This window comes from Amphiura filiformis, chromosome 12 (assembly GCF_039555335.1).
Source record: "Amphiura filiformis chromosome 12, Afil_fr2py, whole genome shotgun sequence".
NCBI lineage: Eukaryota > Metazoa > Echinodermata > Ophiuroidea > Amphilepidida > Amphiuridae > Amphiura > Amphiura filiformis.
Genome location: NC_092639.1, coordinates 14,405,569 through 14,428,860, shown reverse-complemented (window position 1 = coordinate 14,428,860; position 23,292 = coordinate 14,405,569). Strand labels below are relative to the sequence as shown.

Below are 23,292 nucleotides of genomic sequence, written 5' to 3'. Positions count from 1 at the left end.
AAGGGGGGAGGGGCAAGCAATTTTAGGCAAGCAGAGAGAGGGGGGGCAAGTGATTTTGGCACACATTCTTTGGGCGCCTTTTAAATAAACCGCTCTAAAAAGGCTAAGGAAAGGCTTTGGCATGACGTGCAAGGGGGAGGCAAAGATTTGGCGGGCCGAGAGGGGGGGACAAGCAATTTTTGGCAAGCCGTTTGGAAATTTTACCTGGGGGGGGGGCTCATAATTATTGCACAGCCTCTTATGTGAGAATTCTCTTGATCTCTAAAAAAGTTCCTATGGGTAGAAATCCTGGAATTGTGTTCAGTTACTATGCAGAATAAAATTTTAGGGTTTTTTCCTGAGACGGTCTCAGGTTTTTTCTCACCACAATCTGACTCCGGGCCCCCGTAAAATTTGAACAGAGCACTGAAAGCTCTAAAAGGCCCATAAATTGATCATTTAGGGGGCATTTCCCCCCTCCCAAAAAACTTTTTCTTGCCCCCCCCCAGTTTACCCCCGGCCCCAACTCAATACAAACATTGACATCCATGAGAGTTACCAAATTGCGCAGAAAAGGGGTAATTTTTTTACCAGTAGCGAGGAACACGAAATTGGGAAAATTGGGGGTATTTAATATGGACAGGTCAGTCCGCGAAATGTGACCGTGAAATCAGCAAAATAGGGGGTATTTAATTCGACCCCCCTCACTTTCTGGTGATCAGTTCATATTTTTCCTTTCAATTTATATCATTTTTTAATACTGTTAAGGCTTAAAAAACAAATTGTTTGATTAGCGAAACAAAAAAAAAAATTAGGGTAGGTCGGTCGGCAATTTAAATTTTTTTTTTTTACACACACTTTTTAAGCTGTAAATTGCATATGTGATGCGATCAAGCAAAATCAGTCGAACTCGGAAATATTGATTTTGAGATATAGCCACACAAAGGAAATATTTCCTTTTGTTTCCTGTAGTTTTGGAAACTCTTTAATTGCTCATATATCTTTGGAACTGGTTGTTTAATGGGGTTCCGACTGATTTTGCTTGATCGCATCACATATATGATAAAGGCCTTGGGACTATAAAAATTTGTTTTTTAAATTTTAATTTAGAATTTTATTTTATTTCTTTGCAAAAAAATAAGAAAAAAAGTCTAGGGTCGGGCCTATTTTTAGGGTCGGTCGGGTTACGCCAAGCAAACAATTTTTTTAGGCCTAATGCTGATAAACAAGCCAGTTGCCCCAAAAGGTCATAAATAGCATTGTGTGTGTGTGTATGGGGGGGGGGCTGCACCCCAGCTAGCCCCACCCTGTTTTCGGAGTCTATGATTTACATGTAGTAGGAATATCCCCACCCAGACCTATTTAGGCTTGTAGGCCTACATGTTTGGGTTGTAGACGAATCTGATGAGCCAAGTGATGGTCAAGGATTACAAGTCGGCCATACATTTTGTAGCTGGGGGCCATCCGCGCCAAACTAGCTTAGTTAATTTGGATCGCGATCCAAGACACCTACTATCGCGAGAGCATCGGAGCGCGTCACGGGAGCGGTAAACGATGCACGCCTATGATACTGGCATCTCGTAAAATGGATGGAAGGCCCCAGCTACATGTATGGCTGGCTGCCAGTGAGGAATAGGAATGTGTCAAGTCAGATTCGTGAATAATAATTTAATATTAAAAATTGAAAAACCTAAAACAACCAACCCCATCTTCTGGAGAGTTTTATAATCATCCAGATTCATCTAGAAGCAGTCGCAGGCTTCGCTCATCATCTGACAAAACAAGGCTCTATACAGTTCGCTCCAGTAAAAGAGCCGGGGATTGCTGTTTCGCCGTTTTTGGGCCCCAGCACTTGAACAAGCTCCCGGTTTATGTCAGAGAAGCGGAATCTGTGGCTGCTTTTAAACGTCTTCTGAAGACGTATCTTTTTCCAAATCAGTAATTTCTTGTTGTTGTTTTTATTTAGTTTTTTTCTTGTGTATTTTGTGTTGGAGCAAAAGCGCTGTGTTATCTGTAGAGCGCTATAGAAATGTCCTGTAATAATAATAATAATAATAATAATTGAGGACAAGCAAATCAATTTTTTCTTAGCCTTGTTAAACACTAGTATACTGCGTCAATAAAGTATCCTTACATTTGGAAAAATAATCACAATTTCCAAACTGAACGATATTGGGGTAAATTTAATTCTGCACATTATGACACCACATTGAATCCAATGTGACTTCAAGAAGCAAAGTTACAAGCATTTGATTAGACGAAGGTCCCGTTTTAAAATTGACAAACTGGCCTATTCAAAACTCCACAGACTAGACATGCTAGACATATGGTTTGAGAGTGGTGAATGACTAATTTATTCGTTTGGCTTTAATTTAAAACAAAAGGAATAAAAGAAAACTGAAACAAAAGAACTGACAAATAAAATGAAAGTTATGAAGAGTACAGAGAAGTAAAAACTGAAATAAAAACTGCTTTAAATAACGCTTCATTGAAGAAACTGTGTTGTCTCTTTGTTGGAATCTTTTTGCGCCTTGTATAGGCCAGTTTGTCACTTTTAAAACTGGACCTTTGTCTATTCAATTGCTTATAACTTTACTTCTTGATTCAATGTGGTGTCATAATGTGCAGGATTAGATAGTGCATCTATTAAAAAATCTAATTTACCCTAATATGGTTCACTTTTGAAATTGTGATTATTTATCCAAGTGTAAGGATACTTTATTGGCGCAGTATATTTTGTTTTTGTGCTGTACCGAAAACCCCTGTGTGCTCCTCAAAGTGATTGAATACCTGGCAATGTACACACTACTACAATGTAGGGTAAACCATTCTTTCAATATTTTATGCACCCTTTTGTTGGCAATGCATTTTACACAAAAGTAAAATAGAAACATTCATCAATTGCTTTTAATTCAAAAAAGCTGGAGCCATTAGTCAACTTCTAATGGACATTGTACTTCATTGTAAGGTCAAAGAGTGAAATAAAGTGATTAATTTAAATATGAATTCTGATTTAATTGTTAATGAGTAGAATCTGCGTTATTAATCACAGTATTTTAATGAGGTGCTGAAGAAGAGGCTTTTGATATTGTTTGAGCCATGAATGTACATTTTGTGGTTTTATAATGTACACATTTTGTGACCATATAATTGTTCATGTCCAGCTGTTCCAATAAATGCCCCATCCTTTTCTCAATGAAAAAGTGAACAAAATACAGAATGTCCATGCCATTAGGGACCTTTCACAAACACTAGTAAAAGGGAGGGGGCTGATGTAAAATGAATAAGGCTCTGAGTGAGTCCCGGGAATTTGAGTCCCGCCCGATAATCCTATTACCCGGGCAGGAAATTCCCTGCCCGGTACCAAATTAAAAAAAAAAAAAAAAAAAAAAAAAAAAAAAAAAAAAATTTAAAGTTTTTTTTTCAAAGTTTTTCCCGGTTTTGTAGTGTCTCTGGACCTAGACCTAAATGCTAGGATCATGGTTGACCTAAAAAAAAAAAAAAAAAAAATTGAATTTTGCACATTGTTTTGTGTTTTTAATCTGAAAATTGATACATAGTTTTCATGTCATACTCTATCGAAAAAAAGTTCGGGTACCCGGGAGCCGAATTTCCCGAAAATGAGAGCCTTAAAAATGAAAAAAAATGACATTTTTTCAGGGCCCCCTTTCCAACCTACAGTTTGTCCACTCTGAAGTACAAAGTGACAACACGCGCGTATACAGTGTGTTAACAGTGCATAGTGCCGCGTCTCTGCTGCAGGTATGCGTGCCTTCAAAGTTGGCACAATGTGTGTGTCCGCGTCTGTACTTTGTACTTCAGAGTAGACTGACTGTAACATTATTTTCAGAGCCCCCACCCTTTGGCCATGAAAAATGTATGTGAACCCCATAGAAAATAGTTTCAACTCATGTTCTACGAGAAAAACTAAGGTGGGATAAAAATGTTCAGGGCCCCCCTTTTTGCATCAGGCCCCCGTTATAAGTGTTTGTGAATGGTCCCTTATCTTGTGAGCTTCAAACTGGATTTGCATTAATAACAAAACCTCAACTACCATCCAGTTCATCTGTTCATTGCCAAATTTACATGTAGCCTATGGAAATCAAATCACTGCCCATATCTGTGATCACATTCATGCATAACAATGCACTTGTAGTCCTAGCCCATAATTTACAAGAGCTGAATAAAAATTATGCAAAAGAAAGATAATCACAATTGAGAAATAATTTGATGAAACAAAATGACTCCCATTCATTTTGTCTGATTTTGCCAAATTAATTTTCATTGTTAATTTTATTTTTAGGCTACTTCATTGTACATGTACATGATCAATGTACAATGTACATATTACATGTATATAATTGTAACTTAAATGTGTAGTTTGTCCGTTTTGAAAATGAAGAAAAGGGACCAAATTTTCGTTGTTTTGTGTGCAAATGTCTGTTCAGTAATTTTATGTAAAAATCACAAAAATCTGTAAAAAACATTTCCCTTTTGCTCATATTTTTTTAGTCAAAGGCTGATTTTTTATGTATACAGCAAATTCAAAATGTGGATCAGGGGCTTTTCCCAGTATTTTTTTCCATTGCCTTAAAGTTTGATGGACACAGAAGGCTTAGGAAAGTATTAACTTTGTGACCCATGAATTGGCTAGCTATACATGTATATCCAGACAAAGAAACACATAAAAAACAAATGCATACACCAGAACAAATAAACAGCAAGTTTACTTCCTGGTATACATGACCTATTGTATACAAATTGTGAAATAAACAAACAGGGCAAATTTGTCATTTTGGGAACTTCTGAGGACAATTATTTCAAGTTGCCACACATACATGCAACTAGGAACTAAAATTGGAGGTATTTTAATGCAGGTGTAGTATATAAAAGTTCATTTTGTGAAAACATTGACAAAATGGTGGGTAGGCCTATATGTTTTAGAGACCATTTAGCATGTTTAGTATTGAAGTAAAGGTCAGAGTCCATAATTGCCACCACAGTAAGATAATCAAATTAGGGATTTTTTTTTTTTGTAAGGAACATAATTTAACAGCAATTTAAGGGATGGGGTCAAGGGTAGCGCCAAGTTGCTTTTTGGGGTCCCGGACCCACCAAAATAGAGTTGGGACCCCTGTTTTTAAATTTTCTGCAAGTTCAGGGGTCCCTGCAGACCCCCAGTTTTTCAATCTAGCGCTATTGCAGATATACTATTTATGCTGCATTTGTGCAACTGGGACTCACCAAACTCTACTCCGGACCCCCTACTTTTTAATTTTTTGCAAGTTCTGGGGTCCCTGCAGACACTCGAGTGTTTAGTTCTAGCGCTACCCCTGGATGGGGTATGGACGTTTGGACAGTATTTTTTGTGGGACATGAGAGCACATCAGGCATATGTATATCGAATTGCATTCTGAATACAAAGAATGTCCTTCTGATATCAAATAATATAATACGCATTTTATAGCAAATGATTAAAAAATGATATTTTTGATTTTTAACAGTCCTCGAAGTAAACTTTATAAATCTAATGATATGTACTTAAAGTGTATGTAGCTGGGAAGAAAAGCCGATGATCAATTGAAAATTTTGACCTCTCGTATTGAAGATTTGGAATTTTCCCCCAAAACACCAAAAAAATTAGGTCTTTTGGGAAAAAAATGTATATCTTCAATATGAAAGGTCAAAATTTTCAATTGATCGTCGGCTTTTCTTCCCAGCTACATACACTTTCAGTACATATCATTAGATTTATAAAGTGTACTTCGAGGACTGTTAAATATCAAAAATTTTAAAATATCAAATTTTCAAAGTACATTGTATATCGCGAATTTCAAAAAATCAAAATTATTTAATATCAGAAGGACATTCCTCGTATTCAGAATGCAATTCGATATGTCTGGTGTACAATGTACTCTCAGCTCCCACACAAAATATGTGAAAACGTCGCTAAACGTTAATATCCCATTCCTTAAAAGACCTCACTAAATTGTATTTTTCTTAGCATATTGACTGTCAGTAGATTTGATAATTTGTTCCTAGCCATTGATACATGTAGTTGCTTTGTATTAAAAGTACCTTGCCATCATCTGATCATAAATAGGAGTCAATGTGTCAAACTAGTAGTGTTTCAGTTTCTCTATTTTGTGCTTTAGAAATCAAACCTAGAAGCAAGTGAACAATTTGACTTTTGTTAGCTTTATACTATAGCTTTATACTATAGATGTAAAAGTGAAAAACACTTGGTTTATTTGCTGAATGACAGAACAAAACTTTAAAAGTGAAGAATAGTTACAGTAGTCAAAACCTGTAATGAATACATTGAGCGGGTAAGTGCAAGGAGCAATAGCTGCCAGGTATCACTTTTAGATGTATACAATTTGGATGTAGAAATTGTCAAGTGTCTATAGGGCAACTATTGCAGGTAGGGCCTTTTTGCACTGGTCCCTTGGCATGTATAGTCTGCAAAACAATTAAGGTACCAGTTAATTTTACCCCTGTATATCCTAAGGAAGATATTTCATAATTAGAACTAGGAGCCAAAAGCTGCATTATTTAGCTCGGATTGAAGACATGATTCGTTAAAATCAAAGATTTCAAAGATTTTTCTCGAAAGTTATACAAATATACTAAAATTCTGGAAATTTAAGTATAATCATTATTGTTTTCAAAAAGTTGAGTTATTTTCCTTGCCAAAACTTTGAAAATGGTAGAAGGAAGATGTTGTTGGCTTTACCAATCAGAGAGAAAATTATATTGTTCGTAATAACCAGATGTTCCGGGCGGTCACATGTTTGGATCCTGATGGGACCAGGCTCAAGCAAAATACTCAAGCCAAGCTCGAATGTATGCTGGCCTGTATAAAGGGAAAAGAAAGAAACAGTATAGATGAAAAGGGCAAGCAAAAGAAAAGACACTGCATAATAAATCGATTGTACACAGTGGTGGTGCCATGGAGGGGGGGGGCATGGGGAAATACCCCCCATTACTCCAAAATGACAAAATTTCTACCTTTTGGAGCAATTTTATGCATAAAATTGGTTGATTTTTCCCCTGAAATTCACTTTGCTCCCCCCACGAAAAAAAAAATTCCTAGCGCCGCCACTGATGTACTCTTTAGCCCTTGGGTCGAGAAATAAGAAATTGGGAATTCTTATTCTGTGCCTGATACATAGACTGTAATTGCTTAAAATGTTGCAACGTGGCAAGTCCAAACATGCATGTGTATTCAATATGATGCTGAGAAATTGTTGTATGCATGTGTGTACTAGCACCAGGTTGGTGTTTTCATCTTTCACAATTCATTGCTACACAAATTTAAATGTATTGATGATCAGGGGGTGGGTGGCGGCTGGGCAGTCACACTCCTTACGATCTTATGATTTTGAGAAATGTTAGATTAAAATCTAGAATAAAATTTTAAAATTCAGTAAAATGGAATGCATGTATGCACATACAAATATGTAGGGCATACATGTAGGTAGTAAATTTGGGTTTTGGTTGTCATGTAATTTCTACCTTTAAAAAAATTAATAGTAAGTCATTGATGTAGATTTATTTTCGTTCTTGCAGTTCACTAACAAATATATCTATCTTATTTAATTCCAGATTTTGTGTTGCCATAGAAACCTGTAAATAGTCCCTCCTCCGCCAGCACCATGGGTTGTATTTGTTCAAAACCAAGTGAGCAAAATCACAGACCCAATGGCGTAAAGCCTGAAGTCAGAATGCAAGTCCGCCTAGTAATGGGTACACAGATCCACCTGGAATACCACCGGTGTAGAAGGTATGTATTACTAGTATTGCTATATTAGTTACCCCGGGGTTACCCCTGTCTGATTACAAAATTTGGGCAAATACCTACTGTCTGGGGTCGTATTCCACAAAGCCATGTTCGTGAGAATAAGCAGGAGCTATCAATTATAACCTTTAATGAACATGAATTCTATATCTTCTGACTTGTTGGTAAATTACTCCTCCAATATGGAGAAATTACATAAGTCAGCAGCAATCTGCAGTGTGTTGTGAGGCTTTTTGGATTTTGCATACTGAACATTTTAATGAGTATTTGAAGTGCTCCTTCAATATAAATTAAAGCATTGTCATTGCCTTTTAATTGCAGACCAATATCAGGGTAAACTGTTTGTGGCTTTATATAATTATGATGGGCGATGGAAGGAGATCTGACATTCAACAAAGGAGATACATTACATGTCATTGACCAAGAGTAAGTTTATATGAAAACTGTTTAATAAACCTTTTCAAATTAAAGTTTTCCGAAGTTTGTTATATACCCTGTTTACAATTCCAGGTCATCGACGCTAACACAAACGCATTAACTATTACGTCTGAACACAAATGCAACTATTACGTCTGAACACAAATCTGTGTGAAAGACACAGTCAAGCGTTAGGTATGGCTTGTGCAAGAGATTGATATTTATATTGCGAAGACCACATCGAAGACCAAATCAAATGTGCCGCAGCGACAAACATTTGCATTTTTCTTTCTTTTACGGTCACATTGTGAAATGCCAAATAGTGGAAGTGTTAGTTCAATACCTTTAGAAAATATGGGAGGCCGTTCCACGGTGCTGGTGTAGCAGCTTGGAATGCTCTGTCGCCAATTCGCATTCTGCCAACATGGGTAGTGATTTGAGCTTTGTCCATTGATGACAAGCTGTAATAATCACTCTTGATTTAGAAGTTTTGGGTGAAATTTTTTGTTGAAAAGGGTGTCTTCCCAGGGGTGTCTTGAGCATGTTGGACTGATGAAGGTTGACCCCTGCCTGAAGCTCCCATCTGAAGGTAACGTCTGAACTTCAGACTGAAGATCCCGTCTGAAGATCTTATTAAATATCAAGATGTGGAAGGTTCAGGTGCATGCCGTACCCATCTCTGTTTTTAACTGCTCAGGCTAGGTGATTCAGTGTAAAAGCCGGGAGGCGTTCACCTGCTAACATTCCCAGCATAAGCTGGCACAGGCTATTTATACACCTGGGTGGAGTGGATATTTAGAAGAAGGATCTTGCCTAAGTTTAGAAGTTCACAATCGTGAGTTAAAGAATGTACTGCTGATGAGCCATTTTACTTCTTCAATGATAGACTAGGGTCTTCTTTATGTCAAGACTAATCAAGGTATTGACATGATCAGCAAATGGTGCAATTTGGGTATCAGGTGAACCCTATCAATAGTAGTGATTGATCAGAAATAGAATTCTAAACATTATAGAAGAATATCTTGATGTAGATTAGTCATCCAGTAAATAACAAATATAAAGTTAATCAATTCTGGAAATAAAATTTGCAACTTTTGCATCTGATTGGTCATGTGACAAACAACAGGGATGATTTTGCAAAACTTGGTCCCAGGCATGTGGAAGTTGAAAGAAGACCCCTTTTTGTTGATGGCTGGCAAAAAAAGGGGAGTCCACTTTCAACTGCCACACGCATGGACCAAGCTTTGCAAAATCTCCCCCATTGTTTGTTATTTCATGTGCGGGAACAGTGAAGACACCAAGGACTGCATGTGCAGTGGCGGCGCCAGACATTTTTTCGGGGAAGGGGGGGGGCATTGAGGGGCAAAGTGAATTTCAGGGGGGCAAAATTGGCAAATTTTACATAAAATTGACGCAAAAGTTTTGCCTCAAAAGTGGGGGGGGCAAACTGGGGTCAAGAAAAATATTTGGGGCAATGCCTTGCCCTCCCCCCCATAGCGCCGCCACTATGCATGTGGCCATTGAGCTGCAGTTTTGCAACCCTTGTACTAGGTATATTTATAAAATGTTCTTGATATTTATCACATTTTCAGAGGAGACTGGTGGTTAGCTAAATCGTTATTATCACAGAGGCAAGGATACATTCCAAGCAACTATGTGGCTGCACTAAGAAGTATCAATGCAGAAGAGTAAGTCAATTATCAAAAAAAAAAGTTATTTTCGTTGTTAATTTGTTTGTTGTCTTGGGAGGAGCCAAATAAACAAATATTTCTGTTTAGGTGACGGAAAACCGCCTGTTCTATGGCTCCAACTGACCCAGATTTTGTGATTTGGGTGTTTTTAAGCTAAAAAAAAAAGATGTGCCATTGGCCAAAATGGATTGATTTTGATTGAAATTTTTGGATTTTTTTTCTAAAATATGTTTGCAAAACAATTTCAGATTTTTTTCTAGTTTTTCAAGTGTTCTGTGATTTTTAAGGATCAAGTTGTGTGTTTCAGAAAAAAAATCCAGACAGACCCGACTTGGCGAGTTGTCATCTGTCCGCCAGTTGAACAGGGTTGTTTTTTCCGTCACCTTACCTTATACCTTTGACTTGTTCAATAACATACATATAGGTTTTTTGCAATGTTTATTGCATCTGGTAAGAAGGAAAGACGACTGTTTTAAATGTAGAATTAGAACACAGACACAGGCCTATAATAGCTGATACATGATGCACTTGAACAGAAACATTGTCATTTGTAACAGTGGTGTAGTGTGGGTCATCATATTGGGGGGGCACTGGGTCTGATTGGGGGCACAGGTCATTTTTCGGCAATTTTCCTATGGGATTTTCTCAATTATGCAATCGATGGGGGGGGGGGGGCATGTGCCCCTATGACGCAAAGCCACTGATTTGTAAAAACTTTATTAAATGAAGGCTTAACTTTGTCAGTGCATATTGGAAATAAACTGAATACTGACTGTCATTATAATATACACAATTTAAGCCCGGGAATCTGGGTGCGCCAATTAGGTCTTCCTCACTGCACTTTGATAAACCCTGATTGAACTCAATTCACCATGGCATGCTTCCCCTTAAAATCCTTACTATTTAACCCCATGAGAACTCCCTGCCGATTGGTCAAAAAGAAGTTTTCATTATCAATTGGACCAATTAGCAACATTGTTAGAATAATTTCACCACACAAAAAATTGGGGTGAATTATTTGCAAAAACTCCATTCTGATTGGTGATTAAAGTGAAGATATCATGTAATTGACCAATCAGAGGCAATGTTAGATCGGCAGATAGAGGGTTAAAACAGAAAAAGATACAAGATCATATAAAGTACATGCTCCTAATTATAGATAAATCCTACTATAAATAGAGACAGTTACAAGTCACCTTTTGTCTAGACGCATTTTCGTTCCATTTGATGCTCATCTTGAATCAGAATCCGTTATAAATTTGAAAGTTGCAGGAAATGAAATGATACATGGTGCGGCATGTTTCATGTATCATTTTATGTTCAAAAATAGCATGTGCCTGTCTCAGGTTTCCATACACAGGTAAAAATAGGTCTCATACAGGTTGCATCATTCACATGTCATCTCGTTGGGTCAGTGCAAGAATGTCTTAAGTCAAATTATGGGCAAAATTGACTTATTATTGGATTTTGAAAATATCTAGGTAAATGCAAACATTTAAAGATATTTTGTACATCTTAGTAGCAGTCAATTATGTTTTAATTATATTCTTGAAAAGTTAAAAACAGTAAATATTAAAGTAAAAAAATTGAAAGAAAAAACTTTTCCTGTGATATGACAAAAATTATGATACAATACAACATTTTAGCACTAATGGGATGATCTGAATTGAAGAATTTGTTGTCACTTTAAGAGTCGGACCTACTGAATCACTGCAAAGCATGTTTGTTATTATGGGATGGGATCATGGGAATGGATATGGTACATAGTATAAATAAGATGTTTGTAAACAAGTTGTAAACAAGGGCAGAACCAAAAAGCAGCGAGGTGTAAAACAAACAGAGTTCCCATACAGGTTGTATCATTCAGAAGTCACCCACCTGAATTGAAGACCCACTCAAATGCAAAAAATTATTGTTTACAATATGGGCTCAGAGATATAAGATATATATCTTTTTATTTATTCATTGTTTGTTCAGGTAATTCATTTAATACAAATGTTCTGGTCACCCAAGAGGCCCTGACAGACATAAATAATAAAAAAATTCAAATATTAGCATTTAATAAATTGAATTTTTAAATTTACAAATAAACTAGCCTCACAGTTAATTCAGATAAAAGAAGGTAGATGATTCCATAATCTCTGCAATGAAATTTTGCATTCACATGTCACACTCAATCAATAAACCTTCAAGTTCAATAAACTATATCTAGCATGTGATCACAATGCAACATATGTATTAATAGGGAATACATTTCTTAAACTTTAGCTTTTAATTTGGGATTAAAACAATATTATTTTCCAATAAAATTGTGGAAGTCTTTTTTGTACCAATCTGTAGTAAGAATACATAATATTTATTGATTTTGATGTACATGTACTTAGTTCACAGCTGAGACGAAAATACCTTTCGTCTCAGGTTCACAGACACAGTCAAACTGTTCACTGCAAAATAACATGCACCATAGCATAGATAATAGCGGTTTAGGACTTGCACTAACTAGAGGAAGCTACAGTTGAATACACAATACCTACTGAGTGTTCAAGTTCAATGCGTGTGCACACACTGATTACTCAAGGTTATAGAAATCATTGCATTGAAAGTCCCACTTTCACAATATACATATATTCATTTCCTTGTTGACTTTAGTGCCAAGGACTATTCAAAAAACAAAAAGTGAAATTCTAATATGTTTGTGGTCAATTTAGAGTTATTAGGGTAAACCTCTTTGGAGTTTGAAAAGGTTAAAATAAGGTTAGGATACCATATTACTATGATATTAGTGATCTACATGTAGTGTATCAATTATTTTATTATTTACTCTGTTATGAAATTAAAACCTGACATTTTGCATGCAAAGTAATGCTCAGTTGATTTAGGGTAAAATAATACATTTGTAGGAAGTGTAGAATAAATATTGTAGACATGCAATGAAACTTGATGCCCAGATTGTTTTCCTGTGATTTATTTAAATTGGGTTTTAATTCAATTCATGTAAAAAATAAAGTGAAAGGAGTTTCTTGAATAAATATATATAATTTGAACTACTCTTAGCTAACTTTGGTCAAAATCAAACAAAGCATATGGCTGTCACAACAAAGCATATGGCTGTCATGGCTCATTATGTGATTGGCAGAAGAAGATACGCATGAAATACAGACCCTTAGCAAATGCTGCCTATTAGCTATTAAAGGGAAAATAAGTTCTTATTATGTGCTGTACTCTGATACCTATGATGATCCAAGATATTCCACCATTCTGCGCTCGGTTCTCGCTTCGCTCGCTATTCGAGAGGCGTCACAGTTTGTGAACAGGGCTAGTTCTAGATTCACTAATTGGGGAAGGGGCACTAGGAGAGTAGAAATCCTGTACTTCCCAGAATCCTATGCAACATGATACATTGATCCCCACATTTCATCAAATGACACTCCCATTACTTTGTACAGGTTCCCTTTGTTTTCATTTTGAGAATAAACTGGCTTTAAGCAGGGATCCATTGTCAAAAAATAAGTGTATTTTGCAAGATTTGGATACATGTGCGCTGTTCATGATCATGTTCATTTAGGTACATTTCATTATTATCAAAATGAAAACACTATCACAGCAAGCAAAATTGGGTTAGAATTTAAAAATTGTTTAAAAATATACACTTTTTTAATAAAAATTGACAACATCAGTAAAATGCATGCAGCTAACAAAATTCTTTTCTTCACTCGGTTTCTCAGACACTTTTTGGCAGTATCCTATATCGTAAAATCGGTTGTACTGTGAAACAAATTATTTTACCCGAATATTTGTTATTAGGAGCACTTGTTTTGAAATAGTTTACTCTTTCAAATGTTTTCATTTTGACTTGAACAATAACGGATATGACTAAAGTAAAAATTAATAAAATACAATGATGGGCTCCATGTACATTTCATAAACCTGAATATTGTGAGCATCTTCATGGCTATCATGCGCGTATTTTGGGGGGGGGCTTTGGGGGCGCCAGCCCCCCGGGGTAAAAGTAGGGGGCGGCAAAAACGAAGGGGCGGCGGAAGAAGAAGGGGCGGCAAAAACAGGGGCGGCAAAAATGAATGGGGCGGCAAAAAATTGAAAAAGCATAAAAAATTTGAAAATAGGTTGCTTTTAAGGCGCTAGCACCTAAAACCGTTTTTTTTTTTTTTGCTCTTCACTTTTCAAAACGACCGTGAAAAAAAATTAGGGTCAACCTTTTCGGGCTGTTAAGGAAGGCGGCAAAATTGTTTCTTCTTCAGCCCCCGGGTTGGGGCGGCCACGATACGCCACTGGCTATGTACATTTACATGTAGATACATGTACAATATTTTTACAATACAATATGACAAACCCATTAAAATTATGCAAACACATAAAACAGCTACTATTTTGTAAATAGTGAGAAATAATTATTCTGATCAGTCATCCTTTTGACTGATATTGATTGGTTGCCATGGAGATAACTTTATTGTTAAATATACCTTTGTAAAACAAACTATAGCAGATATCAATAACAAATACGTTGCCACTAATGCACATTTCATTGTACAGTATATAGTGCTTAAATGTATATTAATAAGAAAATATAATTCATCCATTTATTGTTTAATCTCCCCACCTGCTATGCATGCGGTCGCTCATTTACGATAAAAATGGAATTAAAAATGTTCAATAATTTTGTCTAAATCTTCAAAATTCAGACCATTTCACCTGGTAATTTCACACCCAGTACAATTAGGGTGTGTATGCTAGCACATTTAGATAATTGGAGAATTCATCTATTCAGAGCTACAGGTTTAAGTGCATGTTCATGAACTGTGAGTAATATTTTAAATGGTATGACCCAAGGGCTAGTTGAAAACTAGTGATGATTATTGAAATTGTGAAAAACAGCAGAAAATTTCTTTGCACAAAACACCACGATTGTAGTAAATCCGTAGAGTAATTGTTTTTCTTAAGTCATGGACAGTTTTTTTTCTAAATCGGCATTGTTGACATGATGAATGAAAGTTTCAGTTGGCTGTGGGGAGAAGGAATACTATTTAAATTTGCTTATGTTAGCAATTGATGTACATGTAGTAACTCCCTGCAAAATTGCATCTCTATGGATATTGTAAGGTTATATAAAGCAAAGCATTTAATAAAACACAGAATAACAGAATAATATATCATTTGCACCCTTTCTATGCTATCCCTAACCCTGATCTTTATAAACCCTGATCCAAACCCCAAACCTGGAGGTACTCAGTAAAAATGACCATTTGGGTGATGTGCCGCAAACATGGGTCTTATTCAGTGGCAGCGCCATTCCAGTCAGAGCACAAAATTATGGCAAATGTCCACTTTTTGCATCAATTTTGAGCAAAATTTGTTGATTTTGCCCCCCGACATTTACTTCCCCTATTTCCCTCCCCAAAAAGATTTTGAACTTTGGTATATCAATCACCCTTTTTGTAGCCAATTTTAATACATGGTTGGACAATTTTTTCAAAATGTTCTCATATTTTGTGGAAAATATCCCAATTTTGCCTCACTGTAGCCAAAATTTTCTTAAGTTACCAAACATTTGAGAAATTTGTAATAAATTTGGCTTAAGGGGGTACTACACGTACACCCCTTCCCAATTTTGTGCCTTTTTTTGCATTTTTCTCAAAAATTATAGCGCATTGGAGACAAGTAAGATATGTATATTATAGGGGCAAGGACTACAACTACTGCACTGGAAATTTTATTTCAGCACAGACAACAGTTATGGAGTTACAGTCAAAAATGAGGGAAAACCAATATTTGATCAACAAATCAATAACTAATTGCTTTGAGTTGCTGAATTTTCAGTACAGTAGTTGCAGTCCTTGCCCCTATAATATACATATCTTATTTGTCACCAATGTGCTATAATTTTGGAGAAAAATGCAAAAATAAGCACAAAATTGGCCAGGGGTGTAGTACCCCTTAAACTTTTGGATTTGGGTATATGTGTATATGTGTATGTGTATATTGATTTGTCAAATTTCAGATTGTCAGCGGCACTAGACCCAAAGCAAACTCTATCCCCCTGAGATTACTAATCTTAATCCAAACCTTAAAACAAAGGATGTGAGGGTATTTCAAATTAATAAAATAAATCACAGTGCATCCATCTTTGATTCATACATGTATTTTCATCTTTTAGTTCATGTAACTAAAAAGGAGTGGACATATACATTGGAAAAATGTCCACTTGTGTTCTGTTAATAAAAGATGGAAATATGATGAGTGGTTATAAATATGCAATGGTTTTAACTTATAATAGTTTGTGTCTGTTTGCTCAACACTTAAGTGCTGCATGCTTAATAGAGTGGCATTCCTAATGTACATTATGTTGTGCATTACTCTCTCACAGAATATCTTTAATATAGTATAAAAAATCAATATGGCTGTCTTAAAGAGCTATTATGATTATTCTATTTTGTTTAAAAGACTTTTAAATACTGCATATTTTAACAAAGAGGATTTGAAAAATAATGTTGAAATATGTGAGAATAATTTAGGTTCAGAATGTGTTATAATTTAATGACCTCGATTAACTGATTTTGTTTTCATTAACAACATGAACAAATGACATAAATAATATTAACCCCCTGAACACTACCTGCTGATGGAACATTGCCTCTGATTAGTCAATTACATGATATCTTTACTTTAATCACCAATCAGAATGGAGCTTTGCAAATAATTAACTATGTTGATGATTGGTCCAATTGAAAATGAAAACTTCTTTTTGGCCAATCGGCAGGTACATGTAGTTCTTATGGGGTTGAGGTGACTCTTTTAAATCATATAAGACCTTATGGTCTTTATTTCTAATCTGCATGGGCCAGATTTTAAGCCAAACAAAGGGGTTTCAAGCATTCAAACAATTTTTATGACATTTAGTGTGTTTTTGAAAAGGTAGATTACATAAAATCAAATTTTTCATGGAATTTCAATAAACAAATTTAATAAAATCACCTAGATGTCAAATAATTATGTTAAAGTTAACGAGGTTGATCTCATTAACAGATTATGAGGTTAATTACATCCTAAATTTCCTTTCTCATCCATCAGCTGTGACAGGCAGCAGCTGATGGCCAACAAAGTATTGTAATTAACTTAGATTTCAACTGTCCTCTTGAACAATACTTTACATGTAAATTAGGGACCATTTACAAACACTTGTTAGTGGGGCTGATGCAAAAAAAATTCATCGCGAAAATTTTCAGGGGCCCCCTTTTCAGATCTCAAACATTTCAGGCCCCCCCTTTTGACATGAAAATTATAGGTCAACCCCATAGAAAAGCATATAAACTCAATTTTCCGGGAAAATTTGTGGTCAATTTGTTCAGAGCCCCCTCCCCCCTAGGAGGGTAAAACGTTTAAGGGCCCCCCTTTTTGCACCAGGCCGCCCCTAACGAAGTGTTTGTGGACAGTCCCTTATTGCTTTTTAATAAAACGAGATATGTTGAGTTCAATATATATCAAAGCATGTATACCAAGGATTTAAAAAGAAATGATCCAAAAAGATTAATAAATAATTAAATAAATGATGATGATATTCAATCATTCAATTGATTGGCATTCAGCATACATTTTGAAAGGAAGAATTATTTCCTTTTTCAGTGCCTTACGATCACAAATGTTGTGTGGTAAACTTGATTAAAATCAATCTTTTCTTTACTAATTCTACATTTCAGATGGTTCTTTGGGAATTGTACAAGAAGTGACGCAGTAAACCGTCTTATGGCACATGGCTTGGCAAGAGGAACATACTTAGTACGAGAAAGTGAAACAAGACCAGGTTAGTATACACAGATTTCAAGGAGTTAATGCAAGAGGTCCCTATCTGCAACAGCTCAGGGATCTAATTCTTCCACAAATTACCGGAATTTCCACAAATTTGCCCCCCCTCCCAAAAAAGTCTCGAAATATTTAAAACAATATATATATATATTTTTTTTCCATTTCCGGAATTGGATGATGATAATTTGTTATAAAGTCTGCACAAAAAGTTACTCAGCTGTTATAAATACGCATATAGAGATAGATTCAGAACAAATAATTGTTTTCACAATATTTCAACATAGAGAAGGATGATTTATTTACGCATTTTGATACCCCATTAGTCAAATGTCGTTTCAATATTAACAACACAGTAGTGCTTTTACAGCAAAATACCCGAATTAAAAGTTGCAGTTTACAGCGATCAATGGTTATAATGCCAGCACTGTAAACACGTAAAGCCCACCATTATCTTCGCGCTTACAATACAAATAACTGCAACTTTTTAATTTGGGGCATTTTTCTTTCAAAACACTGCTGTATTGTCAATATTGAACAAAATTGGACAAATGGGGTATCAAAATGCGCGTAAATAAATCATCCTTCTTTTTATGTTGAAATATTGTGAAAACAATTATTTGTTCTGAATCTATAGGCGTATATATAACAGCCGAGTTACTTTTTGTGCAGACTTTATAATGAGCCAAAAAACTTTTTTAGAAGGGGTGATACCTTGCAGCCAATTACCTGGACCCCCCCTAAATGTTCAATACCGCATGCAATGCAAGCCTTCGTCCACCTGTCCAAGGAGATGGATTTTTACGAAATGAATATGTTGGATTTTGTGACCAAATTGATATGATGTTATAAAGAAATTACATAAACAAATGACTCAAATGGCTGCCTTTGTTACCCAGCTTGCTACGATTTGTGCTCATGATTTAATTTAATTTTATTTTTGTCATCCAGTTGTGTTTGCTCAGTAATATCCGTAGAAGCACATGCACGGTCATTGTGTACTTACATAAAATCTGCCAGATCAGAAATTCCTGCTATGCTTAGTATTGCTTACATTACATTCACTAAGATCCCATGAAACAATGATTAATTGCAGTCATGATTGAATTTTATTCATGACCTGGGGCCTGTTTCACAAAGGCTTACAATCTATCTTAAGATTTATTTATATCAGAACTTTTGAATCTTTTAAGTTTCACTTGAGACTAAGGCTTAAAAAAGCCTGATTGTTACTGTTTGTGTATTGGGGGTCCTTTAGTGGAAAGGTAGGGTCGGTGATATTTTAAAAATTGTTGGCCACAAAATTGCAGAATACTGGTTTGAAAAATGGGTACATTTTTTCCAAATATAGTCCAAACATTGGGAACAATTGTTTTTTTTTATTGTTTTGTAAATTTCATTTTTTCTAAAATGTTGCAAATTTACTTTAATTTTGAATATTAAAAAGTCCAGACCATTTTTAGCAGTGAAGCGATAGCTCTCTCCTTCAGTTCGTTCATAACAAACGCTCATTCGCTGGTTTCACACTGATAAAATGTGACTTGCCGCTGCATGCGTATTGCATACAAATGGATACAATCAAGGCTTGTCATTGGTTGGTACGCCATGCCGCAGCTGCAAATGATAAGACTGTGGACGCACTGGTTTGCGTACATATTTATGCGACTGCAATGGAAGCAATCGTGCCATCGGCAAAATCTGTAGTTACGGCGATGAACATAAACAATTTTACACTGGTCATGTCATGTTGGAAATATTCAAAGAAAATAACAGCAAAATCAGATCCCCACTTCCAAGATTCTATCAAGCTTATCAAATAAGAAACTGTTAGAAAAACCAAGAATTTCCTGTTTCATATCTCTCACCCCATGTGCTGAGAGTAAAGTTGTTATATTGATTGTTGGGAGTAGCCTTCTTTGCTTCTTTCTATTTTTAATTTTTTCCCCTTTTAAGCCAGCATGCTTTTTATAGGCTTAGGTAGCCTAGCTTGTGCATTTCAACATTTACATAGGTCTGGACCTTGGATTTTCTATGGACCCAAGCATGTGTCTCTTATGGACCAACCCAAGTAAACAAACAAACATTTGCTCTTATAGACGAATCCAAATCCACGCATTCCTACACATGACTAGCAGCCTTTAGTTGGGTACCCGTCGGCTGCAATGCACCCAAAATGTGAAATGATTCGGCCTTGGCAGAAATTTTAAACTGCATTCCATCATAGACTATAGTATAGTCTATGATTCCATCACCTGTTTTACACCTTCCGCGAAAACACAGGTGGACAAAAGAATGATTAAAGTTTACAACACAATAGGCCCTACAGTTCCCTTCGGCAAAACACACAGCTTCTACAGGGTCTATTCGCTGTTGAAGTGACATAATAATCGGATTAACTATACACGCGGTATCAAACGCTACAAATGGATGTACTTGCGAACAAAAGGACTAGGTATGAATAGATGCGACAGGATTACCTGCGGAATTATCTTATTTTATTTGCACAATTGGTCGCTCAAAACACCAGGTTGGTGCTAGCGGCTACCCAAAGATGGCCGACCAAATCGTGACCATGACTTGGCTCGTTGGATTTGTCTATACCAAATTTACATCAATATTTAGTTTCACTTAAGTATTGTGTGTGACTAACATGTCTCTTAATAGGCAACATCTCTATACTGCAACACATTGAGATAAGATAACACATAACAATAATGATTTCTATAGCACCTAACCTATAAGATCTAGGCACTTAACAAGCAAAATAACTACAATCTTACAGCTACATACTAAAGCTACAACTTCATGGGATGAATACTGTAAAAGTGGTTATTTTTGCTTTGCTGATTTTTAACCATTTCACTTGTTAAATTCACAATTTAGAGTTTTCTTACATAGACTTATACATAAAAAGAACATATTTGTGTGTTTTTATTTTCTTGGCAGCTGCATTAAGCGTGAAAAGTGCGAAAATTAATGTACCACAAAAATTTCCACTTTTACAGTAACAAATATCAGGAGAAAAAGTATGATGAGAACAAATAGCATCTGTCCTCAAGATGGTCTATAGTCTTTTGCAAACACTCTTTTCCATTCAAATTCTCAAAATGCATTATCAGTCCATTTCACTATTACCGGTATAATCAAGGTTACATGTAAACTGGCCTCAAAAAGAAACTTATCATTTTTCACAAGGTCATATCTTAAAATCCTCTCCACAAAAATTAACAAAAATTGCACACAAGATTACTTCAATACTCTACTCTAAACACTGGTCAGTAACCAAACAGTTGTCCAACTGACACAACAGCAAAATGCACTGACATGCAACATCTTCCTGGACCACATTCACAGTGCAACAGATTTCTTTGGCTGGGTTCCAATTATTAGCCTGTACATGAACAAAATTACACACAGGATTACTTCAATACTCTACTCTAAACACATGTCAGTAACCAAGCAGTTGTCCAACTGACACAACAGTAAAATGCACTAACACGGAACAGCTTCCGGGATCACATTCACAGGCGAATAATTGGAACGTACCCAGCCAAAGAAATCTGTTGTGCTGTGAATGTGGTCCAAGGTGTTGCATGTCAGTGCATTTTGCTGTTGTGTCAGTTGGACAACTGTTTGGTTACTGACCAGTGTTTAGAGTAGAGTATTGAAGTAATCCTGTGTGCAACTTTTGTTCATTTTTATGGAGAGGATTTTAAGATATGACCTTGTGAAAAATTATAAGTTTCTTTTTGAGGCCAGTTTAGTTATGCTAAAGTCAAGGGCTATATTGATAGAAAGAAATCGGAGAAACATAAATGCATTCAACTAAAGGATTTAGCTATGATTCATTTAGCAAAACAAGAAAATATATTTTTAATCCCCCAAAAAAATAGTGCTGTATTTTTCTGGAATAGGGAGTAATTAATGACCCACATTTTAGTGATCCTTGCGCAAGTGTAAAAAAAATTGTTTATAAATTGCTTAAAAGTGAAGGATGAGTCATTCAAATTGTCATTCGGTATTTTTGAAATGAAAAATTTGGCAAAAACAAAGAAAACAGCAGTATTGACAAAGTTGAAGCCCTATTCAAATACATGTAGGTACTCTATATACTGTCAGTATTATATTACAGATTCATGTAAATGCCTTATTTTGTCTTAAATACACAGCTTTCGGCTGTATCACTAGCAGACAATGACAAAGGTACCAAAATCTGAATTTTGATGATGTTTACGATCATCCAGATTAGCAGATCAGTGAATGGGCATTTAATGTGTGTAGCAATCAAATGTTATTGAACATGTTGCATTTGTGTAAAGTGATAGATTCGAGCAAGCATTTGTCTTCACCACAAGCATTTGTCTTCACCACATTGATTTAAAATCAGAATGAAAAAAAGTTAACAACTTTAATGCTTCTAGCAGTGAGTTTCCCAGATAATGTGTTTGCCAATACAAGTTGCAGTAATCAAGAGTGCAAAAGTTCAATTGATTTTTATTACTTCTGAAACTTTCAATGAAGGTAGTTTAGGGTACTTTTGCTTTTAAAACTAACTTGAGTGAATCTTTTGATAGATTCACTAGGATCCACAACATGCTCATCTATCAGGGCACAGTTCTTCAACTCCAATACATTTTGTACATTCATTGAATGACCTTTGAAAATTTGGGTACAAAAACTCATACTCATGCAACTTGAGTTCAAATGTTGCACTATGATTGTTTAATTGAGGTTATTAAACTATGCCATTGGGATGAGGCTATTGTGGTCCATAGTGATTGAGACCAAAGAGATTGTTGAAACCAAAAATATTATACCCAAAGAGTACCAACTCAAAATTACCCAGTGTGTAATGCTATGGTAAATCCCCCATAGTGATTATACCCAAAGAGTACCAACTCAAAATTACTCTGTGTGTAACGCTATGGTAAATCCCCCATAGTGATTATACCCAAAGAGTTCCAACTCAAAATTACCCAGTGTGTAACGCTATGGTAAATCCCCCATAGTGATTATACCCAAAGAGTTCCAACTCAAAATTACCCAGTGTGTAACGCTATGGTAAATCCCCCATAGTGATTATACCCAAAGAGTACCAACTCAAAATTACCCAGTGTGTAATGCTATGGTAAATACCCCATAGAGATTATACTCAAAGAGTACCAACTCAAAATTACCCAGTGTGTAACGCTATGGTAAATCCCCCATAGAGATTATACCCAAAGAGTACCAACTCAAAATTACCCAGTGTGTAACGCTATGGTAAATCCCCATAGAGATTATACCCAAAGAGTACCAACTCAAAATTACCCAGTGTGTAATGCTATGGTAAATCCCCCATAGAGATTATACCCAAAGAGTACCAACTCAAAATTACCCAGTGTGTAACGCTATGGTAAATCCCCCCATAGAGATTATGCCCAAAGAGTACCAACTCAAAAATACCCAGTGTGTAATGCTATAGTAAATCCCCCATAGAGATTATACCCAAAGAGTACCAACTCAAAATTACCCAGTGTGTAATGCTATGGTAAATCCCCAAGAGAGATTATACCCAAAGAGTACCAACTCAAAATTACCCAGTGTGTA

At 35.9% G+C, this 23,292-nt stretch overlaps 1 protein-coding gene across 1 annotated transcript in view; it reads left to right on the top strand.

Annotated features, from left to right (window-relative positions):
- The first annotated feature begins 8,099 nt into the window (after positions 1–8,099).
- LOC140165831 (proto-oncogene tyrosine-protein kinase Yrk-like) overlaps positions 8,100–23,292 on the top strand; it is a 29,406-nt gene continuing 14,213 nt past the window's right edge. The window contains exons 1-3 of the mRNA XM_072189153.1: positions 8,100–8,206; positions 9,790–9,885; positions 17,601–17,704. Of these exons, the coding sequence (XP_072045254.1) occupies positions 8,151–8,206; positions 9,790–9,885; positions 17,601–17,704 (256 nt within the window). The 5' untranslated portion in view covers positions 8,100–8,150. The remainder of the gene's footprint in view (positions 8,207–9,789; positions 9,886–17,600; positions 17,705–23,292) is intronic.